Source organism: Corapipo altera, unplaced genomic scaffold, assembly GCF_003945725.1.
Source record: "Corapipo altera isolate COAL_440 unplaced genomic scaffold, ASM394572v1 0, whole genome shotgun sequence".
Lineage (NCBI taxonomy): Eukaryota > Metazoa > Chordata > Aves > Passeriformes > Pipridae > Corapipo > Corapipo altera.
In genome coordinates, this window is record NW_020884872.1 from 10,085,885 (window position 1) to 10,113,124 (window position 27,240).

Sequence of the window (27,240 nt, forward strand, 5' to 3'; positions counted from 1 at the left end):
AAAGGTGTTAAACATCTCTTATTTGTATCTTGTTTTTACAGTCCACCTTCTTCTGGAGCTGCACAAAAGGGAATACATCCTAATGCAGCAAATAACAATTCATTGGCTTGCAGCCTGGCTAATTTCATACCTACCTGCCTATGTTAATAATAAAAAACAAATAAGAAAAACAAACAAACAAATAAACAAAAACAAACAAACAAACAAAACCCCACAAAAAAAACCCCAAACCAAAACAAAAAAAAAAAAACTCAAAGAAGAGTCTATGAGCTACCTTAACGTTAATTGATATGTTAACTTAGTTTTACAATATAATTTTTCAGTAACTACACACATGATGGAGAAGTGAAACATTTAGATGCTGCCTTGCATTCCTTGGCTTTCATTTTTAGTTTTTGTAATGAACATACATGAACAATCTTAATTAAGAGGTTAGACTGGAGGGCTTTTTACCACATACCATCTGTGTGACTGTTCACAGTATGGAACATATTAAAACCCTTCTCCAAAATGCTTGCTCCTCACCATATTAAAAGATTATTAAAATTCATATGCATGAGGTATTGAGTGTTCAGAGCTAGAATTTATAATGTAATAGTGATTAATATCTTGAGGAAACCTATATTTTGCATTTAGGACTCTCTTTAGGCTTGATTGACTAATACAGTCTCTTTTGGGGGTTTTTTTTAGCCTTCTACATTCAGAAAGCAACAGTTGTTTTGCCTTGAATTGAGTTTATTCCTTCAGCTGATACACAAATCGATAAGGGTGAAGATAAGAGAGCTGAAAATTCTACCACAGTTCATCTTAACTGCTGTATTTGTCTGTTCCAGTTAAGAGTTGAAGAGCTGCCGCCCCACAAGGGAATACTGAAACGATTAAATGAAACTAGAGGAATAGCACTTGGAAGTGCATCACTGAAGCCAGACAAAAAACATAAGCTTGAGAGTACACTGAAGGAGGCTAACCATCGTTTGTTAAAGGTTAGACATATTACTGTTATAACTGTGGTGTGAAATTTTAATCTGCAGTGAATATTTGCATTATATATTTTCTGGTATGTATAATTTTTCTCTGTATGAAGAGACATTTGTATGCATAATGAACCTGAGGAAGAAAAATGTATACAATACACTGCTGTGAGAAACAATGATAGCAAACCAAGACCATTAGTACCTGAAGTGATGATGTTGCATTCAAATTACAGGTCTTCTGCTTCAGGGTGAAAACGCAGAGCGTCATTTGTGTAGCCTGGTGCTTTTGCTGGTACAGCAAATATTCCAGGCTTTGTGACTCAGGTGTGTGAGAAGCAGTAGCCTCTGATTTTCTTTATGGAAACACTTCCCAATTCTCTTCTGTTCCAAATCCCAAGGGGGAAGCTGCTCCCTCTGTTTCACCTTCCACCTTGTTTCTTCTAGCCTCAATCATTCACTTTTGGTTTCTGTGTAGCAAAATACCACTTATTTTGCTTTCTGGGATTTCCATACTCATGGAGAAAAATAAGGGAGGATTTTGTTCGGTTTTATTGCTAAGTAGCATATTTTTTTGGTAGAAACTGGTGAAAATGATTAGCAAATCTGGTAAACAGAGGTAAATAAATTGAATGCTCTTGTGTAGGAGAAATGATAAAAGCCTTGTCCAGAGGATTACTACCCAAGGTATGGATTAGCCTGGTTGGAAAAGGTCAAGGGAGAATCAGCTGAAGGATTTCTGTTGAGACTGATGGCAAAGTCAGAATCTGGGAAATTAACCTGTGGTATCTATTTGTTAAAGTTACCGGGATGCTGGGGTGAAAAAAGAAGAGTAATTTGTTGTGTTCATCTCTGGGAAAAAAAAAGTGAGAAAAAAATCTTCTGAGTACTTTACTGAAAAGACAAGCTAGAGTTTTTGGTCAAGAATACTGCATTCTGGGTCTTTTGTTACCATTTCTGTAAACACAGTTGATTTTCAAGCACAGACCAGAGAAATGAAAAGCAACTTATTTGATGTGGTACTCTTACTGGTTTCTTCTTAACAGAAGCAGTCTGGCAAAGTTCAGAATATTAGCTAATGGCTCAGGCAAAAGTGGATAATAAATATTGATCACATTCACAAACTCCAAGTTGGACACATAAATCATTATTTCTGTGGTTGGACAGAAGTGTCTCTTTCTTTACTAATGGGTTTCTGAAATCAATATATATAGAAGAATTCAGAACACTTCAGGATCAAAATGGTGTTATTTACTAACTGAAGGAAGCATATGCATAGCTGAATTTAGGCACCACGATTTTAGTATCTAAACTGTGATAATAAAAAGACAGTATTACTTTTCAAGAAAAAAACTTTTAGCAAGATTACCTAAATACATTATAAGAAAATCTACAATTTGTAATTGAATATAGGTTTTTACTGATTAGTCACATACCTAAAAACTTTGCATTTGCATTTTCTGCTTGCTGATGCGAAAGTGTTTTAGGTTACTTGTCACAGTCAATGCAACAAAGAATATTGTTGAAAGTATTTAGGTTTGGATGAAACATGGCGGACGACTGTTTAGTGATTCATTACAGTTTACTGATTTTTTACAATTTTATGTCTCTTCGATCTAAGCAATGTGTCTGGCAAAATAATTATGCTTCGAATTTACTACTTGAAACCTTTCCTTTTACTTCTAAAAGAGACTAAAATGAGAAAATTAATCTTCCATTTGAGATCATTACTTAACCACATCATTTTGATTTCAGTTATCTACCCATGGAGATGTATAAAACTGAGTTCTCATTGGCACTTTAAATCTAAATAATCAGAGAAAATACAGTGTTTTGTGGTTTCCTGTGTTTGGTTTTTGGTTTTGGGTTTTGTTTGGTTTTGGGTGGGTTTTTTTGTTGTTTGATTTTTTGGGTTTTTTTGGGGGGTTTTTTGGGTTTTTTTTTTAAATGAACAGAAATTGAGATTGAAAATTACAAGACTGAAATCCATACACATTCTCTGATGGTCTTCTCTTTCTCATACATTTTTCTATTTTTATTGTGATCTTGACAGATGTAGAAAACAAAAAGTACACAGAAGGTCAGTTTGGGTTTCTGTAAGATTTTTCCAATGAAACTTAAGGGAAAAATAATTATTTTTTCATTTGCATATTTTTTCTGTTACTCATGATTTGCGTAGAAAGCCTCAATTAGTTGTTTCACTTTGTGACCTGAAAGTCTAGGATCTGTAATAAAATTAGAAATCACGGAAAGAAACTCGGCAGGCCTGAAAGAGAAACTTAATGTTGTCTTCCTTCAGTTACAGATATGTAAGCACTGAAAAAAACCCCAAAGATGTTTGCTGTGAACCAAAGCTCACAGGTCTGGCACTTTCATATCAGGCAGACTTTTTAGGTCACCTGAGATTGGTTCTGTAGTCAGTTGTTTTGATGAGGATATATTTTTTGTGTTCCTTAAAGCACAGTAGACAAACATCATCACACAGAGATTTCTCTGGGGCTTTTCTGTCTCTCCATTCCCTCTTAAGAGTGTATTTTATACTTTAATCCTTTGCTTCTAACTGTTTGTTTAGTTTTCTGGCATCTCTGCTAAAAATGAACATGTAATGCTCTACCGTTTCTGATTATCTCATACTGCAGGAAGATGCTGTTTTCAAGATATGAAACATACATGACAGTTACATAAATAATGTAGGTAGGTCCTTATCTGGTGTACACCAGAGTAATTCTGTTTACTTCAGAGCAGTTGTGACAATTTACACCAGCTGAGAATGTAGCCAAATATCTCCCAAAGTTATCACAAATTTTTGTTTTGCCTTGATCTGCCAAGCAGGGGAATAGGGGACAACACCTGTGAGTCTTAACCTTCAAGGTGACATATTTGAAATAAGTCATGTTCATACCTTCTTTACAGTCACAGAAACTGTTGCCCTACAGCAATGGAAATAACCTAGAAAAGAAATTGAGTATGAAAGGAATTGCAGTCACATTAAAGTAGCTTTTTTGCTTTTACTTCAGAATTGTCTTTGCTTTTGGGTGTTTGTATCACGTGCTGATGACCTTGAGAGTAGATATATGAGGAGTTTTTTCTTCCTTTGGATAGTAATAATTTTAGCATGACTTTTCTTTAGACAACTTTATTGCATAGTGATTCTAATAGGCTGTTACCCAAGACAATATAGTTTAAGCAGAGAATGCAGATTAAAGCCCACATTTGAAAGGCATGACTTTTAAATTCTATCCTGGTTTTACTTATTATACCCTCTCCAAAGCAGTATTTCTTGTAAAAATTAAAATAGCACTGTCTTTATGAAGTCTTAATATTATGAAAAATGAAGTTTTTTATGGCCATTTTTATGCTTTCACATCAAGAATTTTTCATTTATTTTCAAAGCTCAAAGTATCTTCTGCTGTGATAGCCAAGTAAGCTAACCACCTAGTGCTTCAAAGCATACAAAAGGGTACTAGGCACTGCAGTTTGTGATGAATTCAGTTCTTGTCATATACCACCTGCCATGGCATGTAACAGATCTGTAATGGGTTTCTTACCTTTTTCTGTGCAGTAAATGGATTGATAGATTAGGTCTGAGACCAGTGAACCATGGAATCAGAGGTTTGCTGGAAGGAGTTTATTACTCTTTAATATTATTCTTGGTCTGGTGTCAGCCAAGAGCGATGAGCTAGATTATCTGAAAGTAAGCTGGATGCCAAAATCAGCATTCTCCTCATTTATCCACCTTAGTCTTCACAACATCTACTGTATGTATTATGAAGGTTATCATAAGTGCCTGATGGAGACATTTTGTTTTGCTGCCTTTTAATTTGTCTGCTAGTATTAGTTCTAATTACTAGACACTGAAGAGACTGTTTCACTGTTTATTGCCACAGCAAATCAATTTGTTGTGCTATATGGACAAGAAAAAAATTAGAGTGGAGTGACACAGCTATAATTTGTGAACATTTTCTGTACAACCAGAAAAAGTATAGGTCGTCTTAGCTTGGTTGATCAAGTGTAGAGAAAAACAGATGGGAGCAGAAAGAGCAGAAAGACAAAGTCATTACAAGGTTATAGTTCATGTATTGTAGCTTGCCTTGAGTAGAAATTATTCATAGATTACCTGCAATGACATAAAATTTCCAGCATGTCAGTGCAACTTAGTTTTAGCCCATAGTTGGAACTACTGCAATTGCTATGCTTTTATTTGTGGGGTGGAGGGGAAAATATGTTGGAAAATGAATGCTACAGTTTGATTTCTGTTCTTTCAATTTGAGATTAGAATAGTATAACCAGCATTTTGGGGAACAAAAGGTTGATACTTTCTGAATTTAGTTTCATTTAATGAGTGACCTGATTCCATTAAATATGATAAAGCCTTTTGTTATGCTAAATTACCTGTTACAGTCTGTCATAGATTGCTAATTAGGTGTAGTCCACATTCATGTTATCATCAGCCATATCAACAAATGGTTTCACTATAATAAAATGTAGTTTGATGTAAATGTTCATTGGACAAACATGAGAATGTCACAAGTTGTAAAAAACAAGTATATATAGGCTTAATTCCTTTTTATTGCTAACAGGTAGCATTAATTAAGATTTAAGAACTTAAGCAAAGAAAAGTATTTAGGAATACAGTCATGCAGGGGTAAAATGTATGTACTAGCCAATGAGACCATAAAAGCATAATTAAATACATGTAGGTATTTAATATATATACATATACATATATGTATATATACACTATATATATCACACTATCTTACCAACCATATTAAAATTCCTTTCTGTTGTTGTTTGCCGTACAAATCCAGAATATATTAATCATATATTTAAGAAGTTATGCCAAGTACTTTGAATGCAAGAAGTACTAACTGTTGATACATTTGTTACTACATTGGGCTAATAGTGATGTATCTGAATAACCAGATATCAAATAAGTAATTTTAGGCAAATTCTTACACATTTTTCTACACTGCAACAACTATGTATTTGAGAGTCATTTCACTTATAATGAACAATGGTTTGCATACTGTTGCACACCAATCAATGACAATCATCTGGGATTTTTAAAACTTCAGTTCCAAGACAGATGCTGCCATTGTCTGTCAAGTGTTTCATGCATCTCTTTTAAGGAGGACTATAGGGCCCTAAAAATCAATGTTGTTCACAAGATAAAGATTATACTTCATTTATATAGGCCTATTGATGTAGCAACATGCCCATGTAATTAGAATTCCCAACAATGGAATAGTCTGAAATAAACTTCAACTTTCCCGTGCCTTCCCTTCTCCCCCCTCTCCCCCCCCCTTTATTTTTTGGTAATTTTTCTCAGAGTTTTAACAACACCTTTTCAAAAATTCATAATCATCATTACCTTGGGAATGACCTGACTACAGTTAAACTAAGGTAACTCCAACACTCTCAGCTTTTCTATTAACAGCAAGTTTCTTACGAATGTGCTAAACTAGGTAATTCCTGAAGAACAGCCAAAAAGAAAAGCAAATTCATTGTTAGTTGTTCCTTGTGAGAAATGTCAGCTGGGTACTTGGCAGTCAAGATCACTCACTACATTTGGAATACTAGCGTTACTTTTTTCTTTAATTTTTAGCAGAATAAATAATTTGTTGGTAAGAAATGCTATAAATATTTAACTGTAGATGAAATATCAACCCACTATAATTGTTCTATACTGTGTGAAGATAATGCAAAAATAAATCCCTGCTTATTTACTGTGGATATAATACAGTTTAGCTATACATTCATTATCCAAGTTACTATGTAGCAAAAAAATAAGTAAAGCAATTGGACAATGAATGATCTTAGGAAAAGGAGGGCTACAGAAAAGAATGGTGAGACAGAGCAGCAGACTGGAGGAACCCTGTCACATGGAGGGATCAGAAGTGTTGATAGGACTACGATGGTTTACCAAACAATGAGAAGAGATTACTCTTAAATATGTCAGACAGGGTTTATCATACTCCATTAACTAACCCTGTTGTGTTTCCCTGGGACATGGCACCAGCACAGCCAGCTCTGTGCTGGATAATATCACTGTGGCCTGCCATGTTGTCATCTCCCAACATATTCATAAGACTCTGCTTTCCATGTTAAAAAAAGGCTTTGACTGACAGGCTCAAAGTAGCTGTTCAGACCAGGATACCAGTACTGTGGGTGAGTGCTGGAGTGTAATTGTCTCATGGACTGTGTGTAGCCTGAGGAATATTCATGGTACTTTCTACCATAAGCCAGGGAAAGAACAATTGTATTTTTATTTAAAAATAATTTTCCTGTTGGAATATCCTTCATTAAAAATCACTGAAGGAACTATACTGTAAAACCTTTGAGATTGCTTTTGGATTTGTGGAACTGAGTAATAAAAAGACATAAGGAAAAGAAAGTCATGGACTAGATTATTTAGCAGAGATTTAAGGTGGAGGGTCTTATGCTCAAAAATGTCCTTGACAAAGGAGAATTGCTGGGGTAGTGGAGAGCAGAATGAATGACAATTAGTTGTAAGTATTACATATAAGAAACATACAGATGTTCAGAAGACTGATATACACAGTCATACTACCATGGGAGAAAAACAAACCAAATCTTTGGGATGGGAGAAAGGTTTTGTTTGCTTTTTAAAAAGCTAGTCAGCTAGATGAAGCAGAAAATTGTTTGGTGCATTGTTTTTGTGGGCTGCCTTATTTTTTTGCATTGATGGGGGAAAATAGATTTTTTAAATAAAAATGAAACTTGAAAATATTACAAATACACCATTAAGATGTTTTTTTAAAAAAACCAAACCCAAATAAACACAGGTCAGGTCCTAAGAGGCTTGCAAGGAACCACAAAACACTAGGTACATAGCAAATAAAAATCTTCTCTATATATTTTTAATAGCCTTCTTTAATCTTCCTCTAATAATACAGTCTTTACTCCAACCTTGTCAGAGACACTATGGCTCATAAATATTCATAATTTTAAAGAAATTACATAGATTTTGTTTTAAAGTCAATATTGAGTTTGTTAATGAGAATGGCTCAGTTAATTAACTAAATGGCATCCCAAACTGAACTTATATGAAACTCTTTCTTACACTGATTGTTTTTCATGAAGAAATGATGCATATAAATTAACTTTTCGCTCTTCCATTTTAAATAGTTCTTTTGTACATGCTATATCAGTGGTAATTTTGAGCAGATAAAACTTTTGGAACAATCACTGTAAGAATTTCTGTTTTATGCAATCATCTTACTAGTGCTATAGAAGTGTCAGTTATGACTTATCAATAAGTAGGATTGAAGTTTCCATTTAATAGCTGTTATGTTTATGTTAGTTAGTTAGTTATCTTAGTTGTTCTTTGTTATCCAGGTCCTCACTCAGATAACATCAAAATCTTCATTCAATCCAGTTGTGCTCTGGGCTAAGCAGAGAGTTTCCTCATTTCTTTATACAGAATACTTCAATTTTTCTCTGTGCAAGTAATTCTGATTTTTCAAACCTATCAGTTATCCTATGTTGGAAGACCACTTTCATGAACTGCTTTGTATATCTCAGTGACTCTCTCAAGTGGGGCATAAAACAACTGTTTTTAACAGTCTTCAAAGATACCTCATAACATATTTTTGCTCATATTCATTGCAGTTTATTATAGTTTATACTGTTATGCATATCAAGATACCTAAATTTCTTATCAGATTCATCAAAGTAAGATCTACTGATAAGTGCTACTCTGTTATTGAGAGTTTAGTGAGACAGCTGGTAAAGGGGCACTTTATCTAATATTGAGGGAAAAGAACCTGACACATTTTTGCTGCTGTTAAAATGTGGAAATTTAGGATTTCTTTGCTCTTCACTCATCACTAAGAAAATTCTCCATATTCTTTTTTAAAAAATTACGTGTTGGGGAGATGCATCTCCTCATCTGTATTCCTAAACAGCTGGGTAATAACGGCATTATTTTCTCTTTCATCATTTCAGGTAAACAGGGAATGAGGTTGACATTGACTTGTGTGAGAGAAGCAATATATTCGAAATCAGGCATTGGCCACTTGAAATATAATATAAGTCATTTCAGTGGCTTTCCTTTCATAAATAGTGATGCCTTGCTAGTAGTATAATTAATCAAGTTCATTCATTTGCAGTAACATTTCTGCTGTCTGCAAAACTATTCCCTACTGTTTGTTCTTTTTTACTTACTGTCTCTGCCCAATAAGTTTCAACTTTTTAATTTTGAGCATTGTTCCTGAGTGAAATGATTGAGCTGTAACTCTACAACCATTATTTTAATTGATACTCCTTTAATTGAATCTGATTTCTGGATATTCATAAGGAATTAAACCTAGCAGTGAAACAGAATATGATTTTACATCAGGTGACATACTTTATACAAATCCTTCCTCCCTTCATACCTCCTATTATCATAAGAATTGGTATTCTTTTCCATCTGTGGAGCTCTAATTCTTCCCATAATGCGTGAACACAACCGTATGCAGACTGAAAAATAACTATCCAAAGCTAAAGTGGGAAATAGCAGTGGAAAACTGGAGCATGTGAAATGATCAAGGATATCTCTACTGTCAAGATGAGCATATGTATGGTTTTGCATCGAAGTCGTAAGATTGGGGTAGGGATGGAAAGAACATAGTAGTGTATCATTTAGGCTGCTTGTGAAGGATCATCATGCAAGACAGCAGATTCAGATGGAAGAGAAACAATGAAAGCAATGCAAGTGATCAAGTACTTTTAGAATTCCTAGGGAGAAGAAGATCTAGACTTTGAAAGTATGCAATTATTCAAATTTCAGACTATTCTTATGTTTTGAGAGATATCATTTTTATGCTGGAGATTTTATTGTGTGTGGGGGGGTTTCTGTCTGTTTTAATGTAAAGAGCAAAATTTGGAATATGTAAAATTAAATAAGTGGAAAAATGTTCTTAGTTTAAGATTAGAATAAAATTAAATATTATGAAGACCAGTGTCGGTAAAATTAAGCTCTTCTGCTGTTTCCCCATTTAGAGCTTAAATATTTTCTAATATTATGTTACTCAGCTTCTAATTAATTAACTTAATTAACACTTGAACTAGAGTACAAAATTTTAGATGTATCACATGCTTTGAGATTAATGTTTTGACACATATCATTGAAATTATATAGTCCTTTGATGTTGAAATGGAATTTGTTTTCTTTGAAGAAATAATTCATACTTCTGTTGTTTCCACTTACAAATTTTATTTTGTGCCTTTGGTTGCAAAATAAGGTGTGTTTTCAATGTTTATCTATTACTGAATAAGGCGAAGTTTAAAATACTTAATTTGTATGCAAAGAGCTAACCCAGATTTTTAGAAAGATTTTCCAACTGAAGTTACCCTTCTTCAATTCCTTTTTTCATCTGCTCCCTGCCTTCCTTGCCAGCCTGTAACACTGCTTCATCAGGCCTGTGTTCAGTTCTAGGCAGATCTAGGGGAAAGCATCTCCTGTAAGGTGTTGCCTTATGGCCACTGTTCCTACTGGTCTTCCCTCTTAAAAAAGGACATCAGCTCTCCTCTGATAAAACCTAATAAAAAAAGTCTTTTGTTAATAGGAGGGAAAGAGATAAGACACCAAAGGGAACGAAAGAGTCTACTCCAAGACTACAAATGAATGAAAGGAGGATAGAGCCCAAAGCAAAAATGTGAAAGAGAGTATTGAAGTGGGGCACTAGTCACTGCTCATTCATCCCTGGAGGCATCTGAAAACTTGTGGAACTTGGTGAAGAGCCCAGGGACAGAAGGGCAGTAGAATTGCTGTTGTGCCCACCAGCATTATAATCCTACCCCAGGGGTGGAACTCCTGGAGCTGTGAATAACAAGCTTGAAGGACTGTGACTAAAACACTAGGGAAGATTCTGGAGGATCCCATCTCCATGTGTACTTCTCTGCCAGAGAAAGGGCATAAATCTGAACAGCCAGTCATCATGGCCATGTCCATTAGTCCATGGAGGTTTTCCCAATTTATGCTGCTAGGGAGCAGCAGAATTAGCTTAGGAAACAAACTGTCCCTCAGGAGACAGTCTGCAACAGTACCTTGGCTTGATAGGCAGACTTGTAATTAACTTAAACTCATCAGGCTCTAATTTGATTAGCCAGCTTGACAGTTTGATGCCAGAGCTTAAAAAACCCCCAAACAAACCACAACAAGCTAGCAAATGAAATCCCTGATAACCAGCATCTAAGACTCTGATTCTCATACAATGGTATGTGACAGACTACCTGGATCTTACAAGGTATTGCCTTGTTAAATGTTTATCTGTAGCCCTAAGCTGAGTTTGAGAAAAGTTCTTTCTTCATTTACTGTTGTTCTTTTTGTCTCTGTGGTAAAATTAGATGAGGTTAAATTTCTGTATGTAATGAAACACTTCATATGGACATAGATTTCTTCATTTTTATATAGTAAAAATATTTTAATCCTGTATTTGTGCTATAATTTTAGAGCAGGAGACAACATGTAAGAAGAGGCTACATTAACTTAAATCACAATTTATCTCTCATTATGCATGGGATAAATAAATGTTCTGAAAAGAGTAGGTTGAAGTACAGTTGCCAAAACCTAATTATTCATTTTCTGCTGTTCTAGATCAAATATAACTTAGTATCTAATTGGTTACCTCTCCCTCGTCCCCCCACTCCCCAAAACCTCTACGAATTTTTCTTCCTCTGTCCTGTGATATACCTAAAATGCTTGATTAATGTTGATTAGAAGTAGATTAATTTAAATTTCAGATCTTCAGAAGTCAGTTTGGATTTTTATCTGCCTATGACTACCTACTTGCTTTCAGTTGTGTTTCTGTGGAAATTATTTACATTAATATTAAAGCTAGTAAACATTGGAGATTAACATTCAGAAGTTGTAAGAAAGATGAAACTAATCTTGTATGAAATTAGGCCAAGGTCTGCATAAATATTGGTTAACACATAAGGGAAATGAATGCATTTTTAATTTTTTTCTTTCGTTTCTTGGGTTATTCTGGAAAAGCAGAGTTTTTATTACATTTAAAAGATTAGAGAGATAGAAAAAGAAATTTTATTCAGGGTCAATTTTTATTAAATAGGATATTATGGGGTGGCTATAGTGAACAATGGAGATAATGTAATATATGGCAAATCAACTTCTTAAATTACAAATATCAGTTAAGCACAATCTAACAAATCACATGCAGAGTATATTTAGAGGAGTTATTTTGGTACCGACAAATCAATATTATCAAAGCAAATTTTTAAAGAAATGTGCATGTCACAATACAGTTGTGTTCTTTCCATTCTCTCAGATGGTGGTTGTTTGGTTTTCGTAACATTCATTGCTTTCATGACTCTGATTTATTGTCCACTGAGAAATTTTGTCATTAGGAATTAGAGGTTAGTACAGAGCACTAATACTTCTGTTGCTGGGCAATATGATGGCAATGCTTCCATTAATGCTGCTTAACTTTAGAGGGAATTTGTATTTTTTCATGTGTGTCAGAAACCTTATGTTTTGCTACTTTAAAGAGGGTCACTTTGGTTAAAAATGTGCTTAAAAACGTTTCCACTGATATAGAAAACTAGCCATATTTCTTGGCTGATTTTGCTAATGAACTGCCATTGTTTTGTATCTCTGCCCAGTCCCTATATTTGCTGTTGTGATATTTTTTATTTTTAAAGTACAGATGGTTTCTCCCCTAGTATATCTTTGCAGCGTTTCCCATTGTGTGGTGTTATGACACCTCACCTACCTAGCTATAGAAAACAATCTGGGAAGGACAGCATGGAGCTTTGTGTTGGCTTATTTATTTTCAACCTGTTCCTACATTTACTCCAAGTGCTGTTGGATTTGAACTATGCTATTCACTGATTCTTAATTTTTAATATTGTTGGCACAGAAGAATGTGCTTAGTTAATTCAAATCTCACTGCTTTGAATGCAAATCAGAGAACCAAGTGGCCTGATCAGAATTGATGATACATTTCTTCATTATTTTTCTTCATTCTATGCATCTACTTATGCATATTTGGACCAAACTGGCAACTCTAAACATCTTATAAGAAAATATATGCTTATAAGTATCTACATTCAAGAGAGGAGGAAAGGTTAGATACCATTCAAATGATCAATTTTGTATTTTCACATTGTTTTTCCTGATTAAAAATTGACCTTTAAAACAGATTATAATTTTTTCACCAAAAAACTGATAAATCTGATGCTAAAATGTGATTAAAAAAAATCTCTTTTGGGTTTGTTTTTTTTCTTGCGTGCATGTGTTTTGGGTTTTTTTCAGGGTGTTTTAGGACAGACTCTGTTTCGAATGATTTGCAAGATACCTACCATAATAATTTGATTGGTGGATCTCCTTTTTCTTTCCCTTCTTTCTATCAGTATATAAAACTTATATTTTAACATTTTATGTAAGTACATATGTGTGTAGTGTTAAATTGTTTTGTGCTTTGTTTGTTGTTGGCCTTTTTTTGCCACCTAAACAATGGCTTCTGGTATTTTTTCAGGTGTCCAAAGATCTTCCAGAGAAACAAAAAGAAATAGAGATTCTGCTAAAGGATTTCGTTGAACTTGATAAACAACTGAATCAGGTGATATTGTGGGTCACGCCTGTCAAGAACCAGCTGGAGCTTTATAACAGAGAGGGTCAACCAGGAGCCTTTGATATTAAGGTAAATTTTCTTCCATTTTATAAAAGCATTGGAATCTTAAGTGGTCAAAAATTCAGTTGCAGAATCAGCTGTTTAGTTTTTATTAACAATGTAACTTTGAGACAGAAGTCAGCAATGGTCCCCAGAAGTTCAAAGCTTTATGAATTAAGGAAAGTTTTAATTTTTTTTCATTAAATGGTTTCTAGTGAGAGGGCAGATTAGAACCAGTGGTTCCAAGATATAATTTATTCTTTTTCCCATATTATATATGAAACAATAGCTCCAAAAGTTGATGCATCAAATCATAATACAAGGCAAACTCAAATTCAGAATATCAGTTGGACCATTTAAGCTATTTCATTAAAGCTAATATGACTACATGAAAATCAGAATATTTAGGACCATATCATGGTTCTCATAGTGCAAGAAAGGATATTTAACTGCACAGGTAATGCTCTAGGAATCAATAAAGCTGATTGTCTAGTAATTGTGAGAAAAATATTTGTAATCTGATCCTTGATATGTATTTAAGTATAAAAAAGATGCCTGTATATGAATTGAGTGAGGCCAAAGAAATTAAGGATGAAAAATGCTGGTTGGAATCAGATGATCTGCTGGATATATACTTAGACCTTTTGGCCTTGCATTTTGTCTATACATGTATGATCTTACGTTCACATAAACTGGGAAAATATTTAATGTACAATAGATAATTGAAATCTATGAAGTTAAAGTTTATAGTAGCTCAGCATCTTGTTCACCTAGACAAAGATTTAACAGGAAACACTGAGTTTTGTATGAATTTTGTTTTTGATGCTGCAATTTTCATTGAAAAGTGAAAAAATGTAAATATTCAGAACTTGTGTTGTCTTGCATGAATGGAATAATACCTTCTCCTTAAGATGTGTGGTTTTGCTGAGTATGTTGATTAAATTCACTTTAACTTATTTTCTATTAAGGAACGGTTTTAATGCTCAAACACTTATGTCATACAATCACATTATATAAAATAGTGAATCTCAAGGCCTGTTGTAGTCCTATTAACAGAATGAGTTCAGTAATTACATTCATTCTCTTTCTAAAAGATAAAAATTAGTATAGCTCTTTGCAAATGGCTGTATATCTATTGAATGACTTTTGGAATTTTACTTTCAAGAAAATTATATATTCATATCTTCTATATTTTAACAAAAATTTTTAGATTATTCATTCATATTTTTATTCTGTTTCCTTTATTTCTAGAATGATTCCACATTCAAAGTTTATATAAAATTAAAGCAGGGGTAAATTTCTACAAGTTATAACAGTGTTGCTTTTCATATTGCTTATGAATGAAATATTTTGCTTGGCTCTTTCAGTCCTGTAATCATATAAAGCATGTTAGCTTATTTACATGTTATCTATCTTGATAGCTTTTGAAAGATATAGACTTCTTTAAAATGTTGTTGAATGATGCTTTACCCAGAATGCAGTTTTTTTCAAGGAGAGAATCTGTTACATTAAATACTCTTTATTAATTGTCTCTGAAGGCAAATTACATTCTTCAGGTTAAGAATAAGCAGACTAAGACCATTAATAATAACAAAACACATTAAAAATTAGTAGATATAATTCAGGAAAGCAGCCTAGTCTTGACGACGTTCAATTTTACAATCAATTTCAAACACGTTTCAGACCCATGCTAACATTCTGTCCTACATTGAGTCAAACCTCTGCACACATATCCTCTTGAATTACTGTTGAAATGATTATGTTTATGTGTCTTCTTAAGTTACCATCCTGTATGGCTAATGTGTACCTTTAAAAAGGATTTGCATCCTACCTATGGAAGGGATGTTTTTAACAAATCTCTGGTGTTCCCAAATACTGTATAAATATTCAGCATTTATTCTACAACAATTTTAATTCCTTCACCAATATCCAGAGAACACTGAAGTATCTGCTATAGGATTTCATAACTCTTTTTCTCAGAAACAAGAATGATTCTGATGATCACCTAGTGGAATGAAAAGCGTATTATTAATCTTCTTAGAAAAGAGACTGGATAAGAAATTTTACAAAGAATCTTTTTGAGTATTCTAAAAACCTGGAACGTATGAAGAAGAGGTTTAAAACTGACAATCAAACTTGTAAATATAGCACTCGAGTGAAAAAGAGTGAAAAGTTCATATAAGTCCTCAGGAAAACTAGACATTTTTAGTTATAGGATTTTACATGATGGTTTACAAATTTTAATTTTAATTTCATTTAAGACACTGTCTTTTGTGAAATTTCTGTCAGTGTTCTTCATACTCTTACTGAGCATGCAAGGTAATGTTCTTCAGCTTCCTCCTCAGTCATTAAGTCCTCTCCTGTCTCTTTTGTTTTCAAAGTTATTTTTGGGGGAAAAGAGTTCCAAAAGTAATATGAGTGGCAAAGATTTGGAGTAAATAAATTTAAAGTATTGTAAGGATATTAATTTCTAAAAGTCACAAAATATTTATTGTTAAAAATTTTCTGACCTCAGAAGCAGGTGAATATATAAATGATGAGAAAAACATGTGGGGTTGGATAGGTAGAAGAGAAAGAGGATGGAAATATGTGTTTGTTTTAAATAGATGCCCGGAGTGTCTTTAGCTACTTACCAATATTATATTAAAGTAATATGCCTGTTTTAAAGCAAGTTTCTTGCCTTTTCTTACCTTTAGGAAATTCCAATTACAAAAATGTGTCATGGCTGAAATTAAACTAAAGTGCATCTAAAATACCAATTAGAATTATTCTGACAGAATTTTCCAAAATACAGTGATTTATTTCTCTGAAAACCATAGCAACTTCTGCTTCTGGCATTCAGCTATAATCTGATAACTATCATTGCAGTTTCCTCCATAAATCAAGGGGTATAATAAATGCAGGTCCTTATCAGATAATCTGATTTAAACTTTTAAATAATATCGATCTCTATAATATTTGCATAGTAAGTATATAGAGGAGACTATTTGTTTATTTCACATGCACAATTCACACTAACTTTCAGTTTCTGTGAATTAATACTAATTTAAAAGCTCATACTTTTTTCCCACCTCTGCAAAAATCAGCTATTAAGAATTGTTGAGAAGTCCCTTAAATTTACTTAGCAAAAAAATTAAATAATTAAATCACCAGCAGCGCTAACCTTTAATGGTGGCACAGAAGTTATTCTATGAGAGTCACAAAGGTGCAACCAAAGGCAAAATTGTTAGATATTGTTACAGACAACTTCACAAAAAGTAAGACATTTAAGGCTCAATACATGATTGGGCTTGGTGACCTGTAGAGCAATTAAAATCCCTCCTATGGATCTTAAAACCATGTCTCTATTTTAAAAGTGTTCAGGACCATTGTTTGGCCTAGAGGTCAGCTGGTGCAGCACAGTTTGCATCCTTTCAGCAACAATCTTAACCCTCAAAAGAAGACAGTTGCATCCAAAGTGCCTGTTGCAGCCTCTGTGGTTGATGCCAATCCCTGTCCATGCCTGAGCACTGCCTCAGACTGTGTAGTTTGTCCCATGATGGAAGCAATGCTCCCAATTTAATGGTGTGGGCACTCATGCTGAAAAATTTGACTTGTATGTCCTCTCCCTTTTTAGTTCATTACTCTTGGCACCACATAAAAATTCAGGGAAGGATGCAAACGAGTTATATGAAAGTGAGAGGTTCAGTGTCACTGGCATAGCTGATTTTCTGTGTCATTTGACTTAGTCATGCTTTCAGATCAGAGAGCTCTCTGGATCTGTATGAGCTCAACCCAGGGTGCTGACTGTGACCTTCCATGTAGCATGAGGTTATGAGCATGATAGCACTTGCTTTTGGGGTAACAAGACCACTAATAATGTTAAATTCTTTAATTTACTGGTTTTTCAGTTCCTGAGAAATGGTCTCTTATGCCTCTGCCCTCATTCATATCCTTGCAATGCTGAATCCAGATTGGAACAACCAAGGACTGTGATTGTGTCCCACCAAAGCTCTGCAGCCTACCTACATCCTGGATTTCAAAATCCCATTAGCGCAGGATGCCATAATGCATGTTCTTGCCTAGCATCATGCAATCACTTATTTAAGAAAAGGCTCTCTTTCTGTTCTCTCTCATTTATTAACCCTTCATTTTAGAGGTATTTGCAAGTTAGTAATTACATAGCATTATATCAGCCTCCTCCAGTCCTACAGAATGGTTCCAGGTGCTTAATAACAGTTGTTTCCTAGACTTGTACCTTAAGTTTAGTAAAAAAGTACATAATAGGAGAGGCTCTTTTCTAGTTCACTGCAATGCAATTAGGAAACAGAAGAATAGAAGATGCAGACATAAAGAGATTAGACAAGTCCAGCATGTTCCTTGGTCCCCCTTTTGGAGAAAGACCTTGTGGTGACCAAGGAACATACTGGGCCACTTCATAGTCCTACAATCCCTGGAACATTTTGTGTCATTTGAGGCTTTGGGGAACATCTTAACTTCTAAAGTATGTACGTACATCAGTTTAAAAAGCAGCAAAAATGTTAAGAAGCATATGAACACTATGAAATTGTTGAAACAAACTTTTTAAAATTATTCAGTCCTAAAAAAGCATATTGTACCTTGTAACAGCATTTATTATAAAATACTTTCCCTTCTGAATCAAAATTTTTGTTTTCTTTAAGTTCATTCTGCTATCGTAACTCTGTGCCTACTTCAAATAATTACAGTATGGCTCAGGAAACCCTAAGATACTTTTTTCCAATATGATTTGTCTTCATAATTTTATTGACTGTAATGTAGAGTCCGCAGTGGCACAATTAGAACCTGGATCTTCAGTTAAGCATGATAATTTTTACCAGTGGTATCAAAAATCACACTGGGGCCATAGTAACTAATTTCTAAATAAGAGTGGACAAAGGATTCTTCATTCTCAGGATTTAGAAAGCATCTGTACCAGTATTTGTTTCACTTGTGATATTATTCCTAATTCTCTTCTATAAACAAAGAATTTTTAAAAGGTTTAGGAAATTATCAAAATAAATCTACATTGAAATACAGATTTGCAATCTAAAAAATTAAAACAATTAGGGTGGATCTTAGTTTTTTTTAAGTGTTGAATATTTTTTGTACCACACTGATATAATTTTCATTTTATATATTAGCATCTTATAGACTGTGCCTGTGAAATACTTATGTATATGGATGGAGAAGGTATGAAATCTACATCTATAGGAGTGTCTTGACTCCTCTACCTGAATACTGGAGCTACTTGTGAACACTGGAACTCTTCCAGTTTTGCAGTGTACCAGCTTCTCATGCATCTAGAATATATTTCATATTGTGTCTTTTACAACTTTAGCTTTCCAAGCTTAACAGTATGACTCTGTCTGCATTCATTCTTTGACCTGGATTTACCCTCACTCTGGTAGCTATTTTGCATGATTTAGTATTCATACTTCACAAATTTGGATGATATCATCATGAATTTCCAATTTTACAAAATGGTGCAAAGAAAATAGTACAAAAGTTGCCTACATTATAGCTTAGAAAAAGACTGAAGTACTTAACAGTACAGCTTTGTTTACAATACAGCTTCTGCCAGCACTTGTGTCTAAGCTGAGGGTGTTATAGTCATAGTGATTGGGTACAGCCATGGCAGGAGACACCTTCAGCACCTACATGCTGAAGTTCAGCTCTTACTATGTGCTTGTTTTTTATGTGCTGGTTCTTTTTTTCAGTAACTTCTCTCAATACTTTGACTATGTGAAGCCCATTTTCCTGATCCTTCTTTCAATTTATGTTGAACAATTTGATTTTTCTTAGCCGATTTTCTGTCTTCGTCAGAAAAAAAAAATGCAGTTAAAGATGTGCACTTTCTAATTCCTGAGCATTCAAATGTGTTTTGTTGGTTGTATTGTCACAATCTTTATTCATATAAGTAAACCTTATCTATTTTATTTATATAAGTAAAGCTTAGTCGTATAAGCTTTTCAACTGGTAATGCAGCCATATCATCTCAGTGCAAAGCTGAGGCCCTGCAGGATAACATGGGTGATATGAGATACTGTGTCCCAGTGAGGGAATTTTGACATAAGGAAGTTTTATTTAGCTTTTTCAGATCTGCCTGGTTCCCGATCCAGACATTGCTATCTTCACTTTTGCCTTGTCTTTTGGGCTTTGCTTCTTTCAAGTCTGTGGCAGTTTCGTAACATTTTGATATATATTTCCCAGGGTACTTTGGCAGTTTTTTTGGGCTAGAAATGTATGGGGATGTGGATACCTACCTAACAGCAGGAGATACTAGATTAGCAGCAGAGCAAGCTGTGTAGCAGTTACTGAGGTGTGGACATGTGCAAACTTGGAATAGCATAGTCTCCACTTTTATCTTAGACATCGACAAACATTCTGCCAGGTATTCTTTTAGCCAAAAATATTGACATAAAAAAGAGCCCTTAAAACACGCTCACAAATACTACTGGACTTTTAAAATTTTATATGAAACCTGTATACAGAAACAGTCCCACCTATTGCATGATATACGGCAACCCTGCAGCTGAGTTTGAACAGACAACTATTTCCCTGCTCTGAGATATGCACAGCATTAGTATAGTTGGTTCAGTATAAGGTCAGAAGACACTACTCTGGTCATCCAGTCACACTTGCTTTATAAAGTCATTCTTTCAGTTTTCTGGATTATTTTCTGTTTGAACTGCAGCACACTTTTCTCAAAAATACTACTACTAAAAAAAACCCAACCAAAACCAAACCAACCAAGACTGTTTTTTAATTTCCACATATGAACAGTCATTCGCATCATGTGGTAAATTACTTCAGCAGTTGAGTTAAAAACCTGTACATTTTTCCTCAGCTGAGTTTTTTTTATCTTTCTGTCACCGCTTTGTTTGCCAAACTAGACAGAGGTCCAATATTGCATTAATAGACAGTAATCAAGTTCTTTCCTAAACTCTGTTTGTTCACAATCAGTACTGTTGTTCTAATTCAGACAAGAAAGCAAATATGGAGTATCTAAATAGTATTAGTTCAAAAAGCAATTATTGTAGTGGTCAAAGCAATTATTTTTCTGGTCTTGATAATAATGTGGTTGTTTCTAATCACAAACTTCTTTTGGCTAAATCAGATAATTGGAGTCTAAGTAGGTGGCAAATGTTGCTATAATGGAAGTTATAGTTGCTTCTGCATTCTCTCCTTAATGGAATATTTAAGGACACACATGAGCACTCTGAAATGTGTTTATTCTAATCCAGCCACTCAAACTTAATATACTTAAACCTTTTAGGGATACGTTATTCTGAACATGTGGATATAGACCTATACTTTACACTTTGAAACAACTTTGCCTACGGCATCAACAAGCTGTGGAGCTCCAAAGTTGTGGCTAAAGGAAGTTGTGCAAATACTGACCTTTATATCCTCCTACTGATTGTTCTGCTGAGATTTGTTTACTTCACCTGCAAGAAAAAGGAGAATCTTTGGAGGGTAATAAGTGATGCTTCACTAGCTAAAATGTTAAGAAAACACCTAGGGAAAGTCTAACCAACTTTTTCTCATGATTTATCCTAGTTTTCTTTTCCTCTTAATATTTATTTCCCCATAGTCCTGTTGGATTCCAATTCTGTGTATGATAGGACCCTAAGTCATTGATAATTTTGATTAGAGATTCCCAAATATTTTGCTTACAGGAAGAACCTTAGAAAGCTTCAAAGAACAGTTAGATTTAAAAATCAGGTTTCAGAATAACAGAACAAAAATAATAGGACTTTCTTAAATATATAAAAATCAAAACGACTGAATAAGACAGACCAGAAGTTAAAGCTTTCCTATCACAACCTACTGCAACTGTGACTAAGATAAAATTAACATTCTACAATCTGCTACAGTCAGATTGCACTTTTTAAATGTAATCCATGTAACATTTGCGGTGTGCTAAGGCTTTAGAAAAACACCTTAAGTGGGAGTTAAAGGCTTTTTTTACAGTTGAAAAAGAATAATTTCTTTCTAATATGTACTTTTGTGCATCTGCACATAGTAAGGATGTTTCATTGTGTTGTGATGTAGTCAACAAGATACTATTAACTAAAATTATTTTTAGAAACCCAAATATGTAAAGAAAGAAAGTATATTGTCTAGTAAGTTAATAAAAGCTTACAAATACGCTAACGCTTATATGGGTTTAGTTGCTGCTAAATTTTAGTTGTTACTGTGGATTACTTGCTTTGGTATTTAGTGTTTGAAATCCATGGGTAAGTATTTTATAAAGTCAAATGGTGTAACTCGTCTGAAAAATCTAAGTTTACAGGAAAAAGTACAGTAAACTTTCCGAACTTCAGTACTGTAGTACTTTTTGGGTCTTTTAATCAGATAACATTGCTAAAATTAAATGAAGTTACTATGCCATTTTCACAGAGTGTAAATAAGTAGGGTTATAATTTTACGAAGAAACAATGCTCTCTATGGCGTAAAATCAAAGACCATTTAAATTATGGTGTTTCTAGTTGTCTTTAGAGAAAATAAGTAGTACAAGGTTAGGTTTGTGTTGTTTATGTTTCATATATATAAGATACCATGTACTCATAATTGACTCCAATTAGCACTGCATATAATAAATATCAGTATACTGAAATACTTTTAAAACATTATTGTTTATCTCAGTACTCTCCCTCACAATCGAAAATATGACTCACTCTTTATAGATTATAGTGCTAATTGTAGATTACAATCTACTAAATTGTGTCAGTTTTAATACAACCTGAATAATGCCAAAATTATGTCAGAAGGAAAGATGTAGAAAAGAAAAAGCAAAAATCAAATTTGGGAGGGTTTATAGAACTATTTTATTTTATTTATTTTATCGCTATTTTTTTCTGTTTTAATCCTTGATTCTTTTTCTTCTGCATAAATTCTGCATAAGCGGTCACTTTTCTAAGCATTCACTTGCTGGTAGTCCTTGAAAAGAGAAACAAAAATGTGGTGAATAACAAAATATAACCAGTACTAGTAGGAAAATTTTGAATCTACTTTCAAAAGCAGTAGTGGGATATATTGTGACTACTGTCCTCTGCCAATGTAGTAACTACCATTAAGTTATCTATGGTTATGTGCTTTTGCAATGTCTATGATGTGCCAGGTCATTACCACCACTACATATGGCTTTGAGCCGTGGTTCACAAAATTGTGTAAAATAAAAATTGGGCTGGAAATGAATGGAACAAAAAAAAATAAAAACATGCTTATAGAATAGAAAGCAGAAAATACAAATTAGGACTCATTAAATAAAAAATTGAAAACAAATGCATATGTGTAACTTCTGTATTTAAACTTCCATCAAAGTAATCTTAGAAATAATTTAGTAAAGTACATGTTAGCTTTGATTCCCATACTTCAGTGTAACAAAAAGTACTTTGGTGAGAGGATCTTGAAAGTTACCAGCCTGTATTGCACAAAAAATAATGAGGAAAACATTGTGTGTTCGAACTTTTTCCCTCAGTCTCTTGTGAAAACTGCTTGGATATTGGATTTTTTTTTGCATTGCTAGGCTATCTCCTCCCAAGTGAATTTGAGGTGGAAAATATTTCTCCTGAGTTTCATTATGTGAACTGCATTTGGGTGATTTTTAAAAAGGAAATGCTAAAGTACATAACTGGCAGTATTTTGAAAAAATAACTCAAAAACACCCAAAATATTTTAACCTTTTCTTTAAATGTTTGTCTAATGAGCAAATCTAGATAATTTCAAAATAGTTATCAGATCATCCAAGGAATTAATATGGAGTTACATCCAACATTTGTATAAGTAGAACTCTGTGCTGGGCAGAATAGAGCTCAATGTTGGGCAGAAGGCTGACATTTAATTTTTAATCATCCTCTTTTTGAATTTTTCTGAATTTTCAAGTCAACACATATATATATTATATATATAATATATAATATATTATATATTATATATATAATATATATATATTATATATCTCCATATATATAATATGGAGATTCATTGTCTTTTCTGCATAATCCTATGAAAACAAAGTCTCCTCAGCAGAGGGAGGAGCTAAAGATAGTCGAATGCTTCAGGACAAATGTCTTTACTTTGCTCTGGATCTCTGGAAAGTTACAGATTTACTGGCTATATGTGCAAGACTTTGATAGCAACTTGCCAGACAGACAGTGAGTGTCTGGTAAAAATCCTTTTTGATGGTATCTCTCCATCTGAATTTCACACCTTGAATTTTTCAACAGGAAGATGGGTTCTGCACTGTGGCTGATGCTATCTGTTAGGCACACAGATCTTGTGATTGTAGTTCTATGGCTACAGTTTTGTTGAATTCTGCATTTTAAATGCTGTTTCACCTTCTGAGTTATCTATTATATTCTCAAAATCAGCACTTAGTTTTCGATCACCGAATTATTCTTCCTAAATTGGCCAAAGAATCCCTTAACTAGTTTGTGTCAAAGTATACATAAAACCAGCTTTTTTCTTCTGCCTTTTTAAATGTTTTTCTTTTTCTTTCTTTTTTTTTAAACAATGATAGCAAATGTACAAAATACACAGAAAAATATTTATAAATAAATGAAAATACAGATATTTACCTAACCTCATTCTGTATTCCTCTCCATCTGTCTGGTTGAACAAACCACACAGTGTTAGTAAAGGGATACATCAAGTAAACAGTATTTAGGTTTTTTCTTTTGCTTTCTGAATTTTATTTCAAAAATATGCATATTACCACTGTATAAGTTTATATGGGGTTTATTTACATTTAATACTTTCACAGGTTCTTTACTCCTTGGGCTAAAATGGCCTGGGATGCTCAGCTTGACTCAAATTCCCCCACTGTTAAAAGAGAAACTGGAGATGCTCTATTCCAGCCTAAACAGACAACCCTACCATTCATGTTCTATAAATGTGTGTTGATGGTGCTCTTTACCTCTTCAGAAGAACTCAGGATGTGTAGGATGGAAGGAAAGATAAGGGGAGAGGGCACGAGGAAGTGGAGGGAGGTAGTAGTGCCTGTTCCTCCACCTTCTAACTGTTAAAAGCCCTAGGAGTCAGCATGCCTCCTATTAACCGTAGGAGGAGGTTAAATCTGCATTTTCTGGGAATTCTTTCAGGTCTTTGTTTCATCACTGCCTCTTCCCCTGCAAAACAATTTTCCAGGGTGTTTTGACAGATGTAGGTGACTATAGATGATGATGTTGTGGAAAGAATGAACAGAAATGTGAGTCTCATTTAAGGAATGGATGGAGAAATGACACTCTGGATAAGAAATGAGTTGACAGAATGCAGAAATTCATGTTTCTACTGCTAGCTCACTGAAAATCCTTCTGACCCTTTCAAATTATCTTCTCCAGACAACAATAAAAAAACCCTTTGTTTTCCAGCCACCTTGACTCCAAATCCTCTTGCAATCTCACTGCTCCTTTCTCACTGCTTACTCAGTTCCCAAATCTTTTCTTTTTACTCCCTCCTTGCCTCTGGGTTATCACTCACCCCTCCTGCACCCCTATATACTTGAGTCCTTTTCCAAGACTTATATAACCTTGATTTTTGCTTATACTGCTAAAGGAGCTTTGAACTCTCTCTGGGTGTAGAATTTATATTTGTTTACTGTCTGTGGTGGTCACTTGTCATATATTTAGAATAACATGTTATGTTCGTTTCTGCCAGATAAAAATTGGTCATCCTTAAAAAAAATTGAATACCTCTTTATTCTTAAAAAATAACTTGTATTTGGATTTTGTCCTTGAGAACTTTGAATGGCAATAAGAAGACTGTCAACTCTTGTCAATCACTTCATTATATAATTGACAACTTCCAGTTAGAACATAAGACAAAGGCATGGCTGAGCAGTAGCAAACCTAATTCTAGATAAATAAAAATCACCTACAGGAGAGAATGAAAATGCCAACTGGACATTGGTGTATTTTGCCTTTCATCAGCCTTCATTTGTCACTTCCTGCTTGACAATCTAGGCCAGATAAGTCAGATTTTAACTCTTTATTTATTCTTTTACCTTTTCACTTTCCTAACATGCTTTTAAATGAATAGTTTTTGTATACAATAGGGGTAGTATAGTTTGTCCGTAGGAGCACATTAGGAATGTGTACCTCAGAGATCCATCCTGCTGTATTCTGACATCAGTGCCGGATTTGGCAGAAGGCTGAACTGTGAAAGCTTCTGATGATGACATTTAAACTTTATTTAAGATACTCCTATTTTTAATGCACTATTATGACCTGCAATCAATGTCAGTCAACTCATAGCTGATATTCTGTCACTAAATCAGTTACTACTCTTTCCAGAAATTTTCCTGTGGGACTTTGAGGAGCAACCTGCTCAATGTTATGTTTGTGAGCTCTGAGCATTTAAATTTTAAGCAGTCTGTATCCAAATCTCTTCTAAAAAAATCTGTTGCAAGTACAAGAATATTAAACAACATTAGCTCTAGATGGATTGTAAAAATGTGGCAAAACTTTCCTTTCCCAAAGAGTAATCCTTGTAAATTTTTTAATCTGTAACAGACTTTGCAGCTTTGAGGATGGATTGCAAACACTCTGTCCCAGCATCTCAGGAGAGGAAAGATTTTTGAAAGATGATCAAGTATTTGATGTGTGGTAGTATTTTTCTAGGAAATAATGGATAATAAATCAGGATGTGATTTCATTGTTGAAAGCAAAAGCTTTTTACAAGTTGCTTAGAAGTTCAGCTTTGTGTTTTAGCTTCCTTCTTGTACTCTTAATAAAAGCCCAGGTCTGAGTCCCTGGGAAAAGTGTGGTTAATGTAAGCAAGAAATGATAGGGCAGTTTACTAAGGCTCTAGTAAAGTCAATAAGAAAACTCTATAGCTTGCTGTAGTGTAGACAGGTTGTCTGAGATAGGAAATTTCCTTTCCTATTCACAAAATACAGTTTTCTAACATTCTCATCAGCTATTTCATATGCTCTTTTCTTAACAGAAAACCTTCTTTCTCTTCTAAACACAGTTCTTGAATGGTCTTAGTCATTATTCTTCTTGATAATAGCATATTATTTATGTAAGTCACTTTTATTTTCTGAGATTATATATTTTGCTCTACTGATTACATGCAATTTAAAATACTGGAATCTGAAGAAGAGCCAATACAAATGACCACTTATAACTACATAAGGTCTTGTCCCCTTTGTCTTAATTTGCTTTGAATTGATTGCTATGTAAAAAATATTAGAGGCAGGGAGTGTATATTTTCTCATTTTTTTGACATTGGAAACTATATGAATTTTTAGTACCTGATGGATATTTGAATAAGTTTGATATTATTTTGGCTGATATTTGAGTAAAAATTGGTTTATTTTTAATTGCTACTTGAAGTAAAAAGAAAAATGTATGCCTAAAGCTATCTTAGTTCTTTCTCACACTAAAGTTAGTGATAATATGGAAATCACTCAATTCTGTTGCAGATACTGTGTTAAACTTCCAAGTAAATGTAGCTCTGATATTGGGTATAGTGCTGTAAAGCTTAACTCTTGTAAAGAGAGTCAGTTTGCTACACAAAAATGTTGCTGTTCAAGTTGCTTGGCGTGGGGCAGGTGGGAATTCTTTCTAAACTATTGTGGGTTAATGATGGGAAGTATCTCAGCCCCACACAGCTTCTTGCTC

At 34.0% G+C, this 27,240-nt stretch overlaps 1 protein-coding gene across 11 annotated transcripts in view; it reads left to right on the forward strand.

The window, feature by feature from the left end:
- DMD (dystrophin) overlaps positions 1-27,240 on the forward strand; it is a 918,699-nt gene that overhangs the window by 533,224 nt on the left and 358,235 nt on the right. For all 11 annotated transcript variants that reach the window (XM_027636380.1, XM_027636395.1, XM_027636430.1 and 8 more), the window contains 2 exons: positions 834-983; positions 13,478-13,642. In XM_027636380.1, coding sequence (XP_027492181.1) covers positions 834-983; positions 13,478-13,642 — 315 coding nt within the window. The remainder of the gene's footprint in view (positions 1-833; positions 984-13,477; positions 13,643-27,240) is intronic.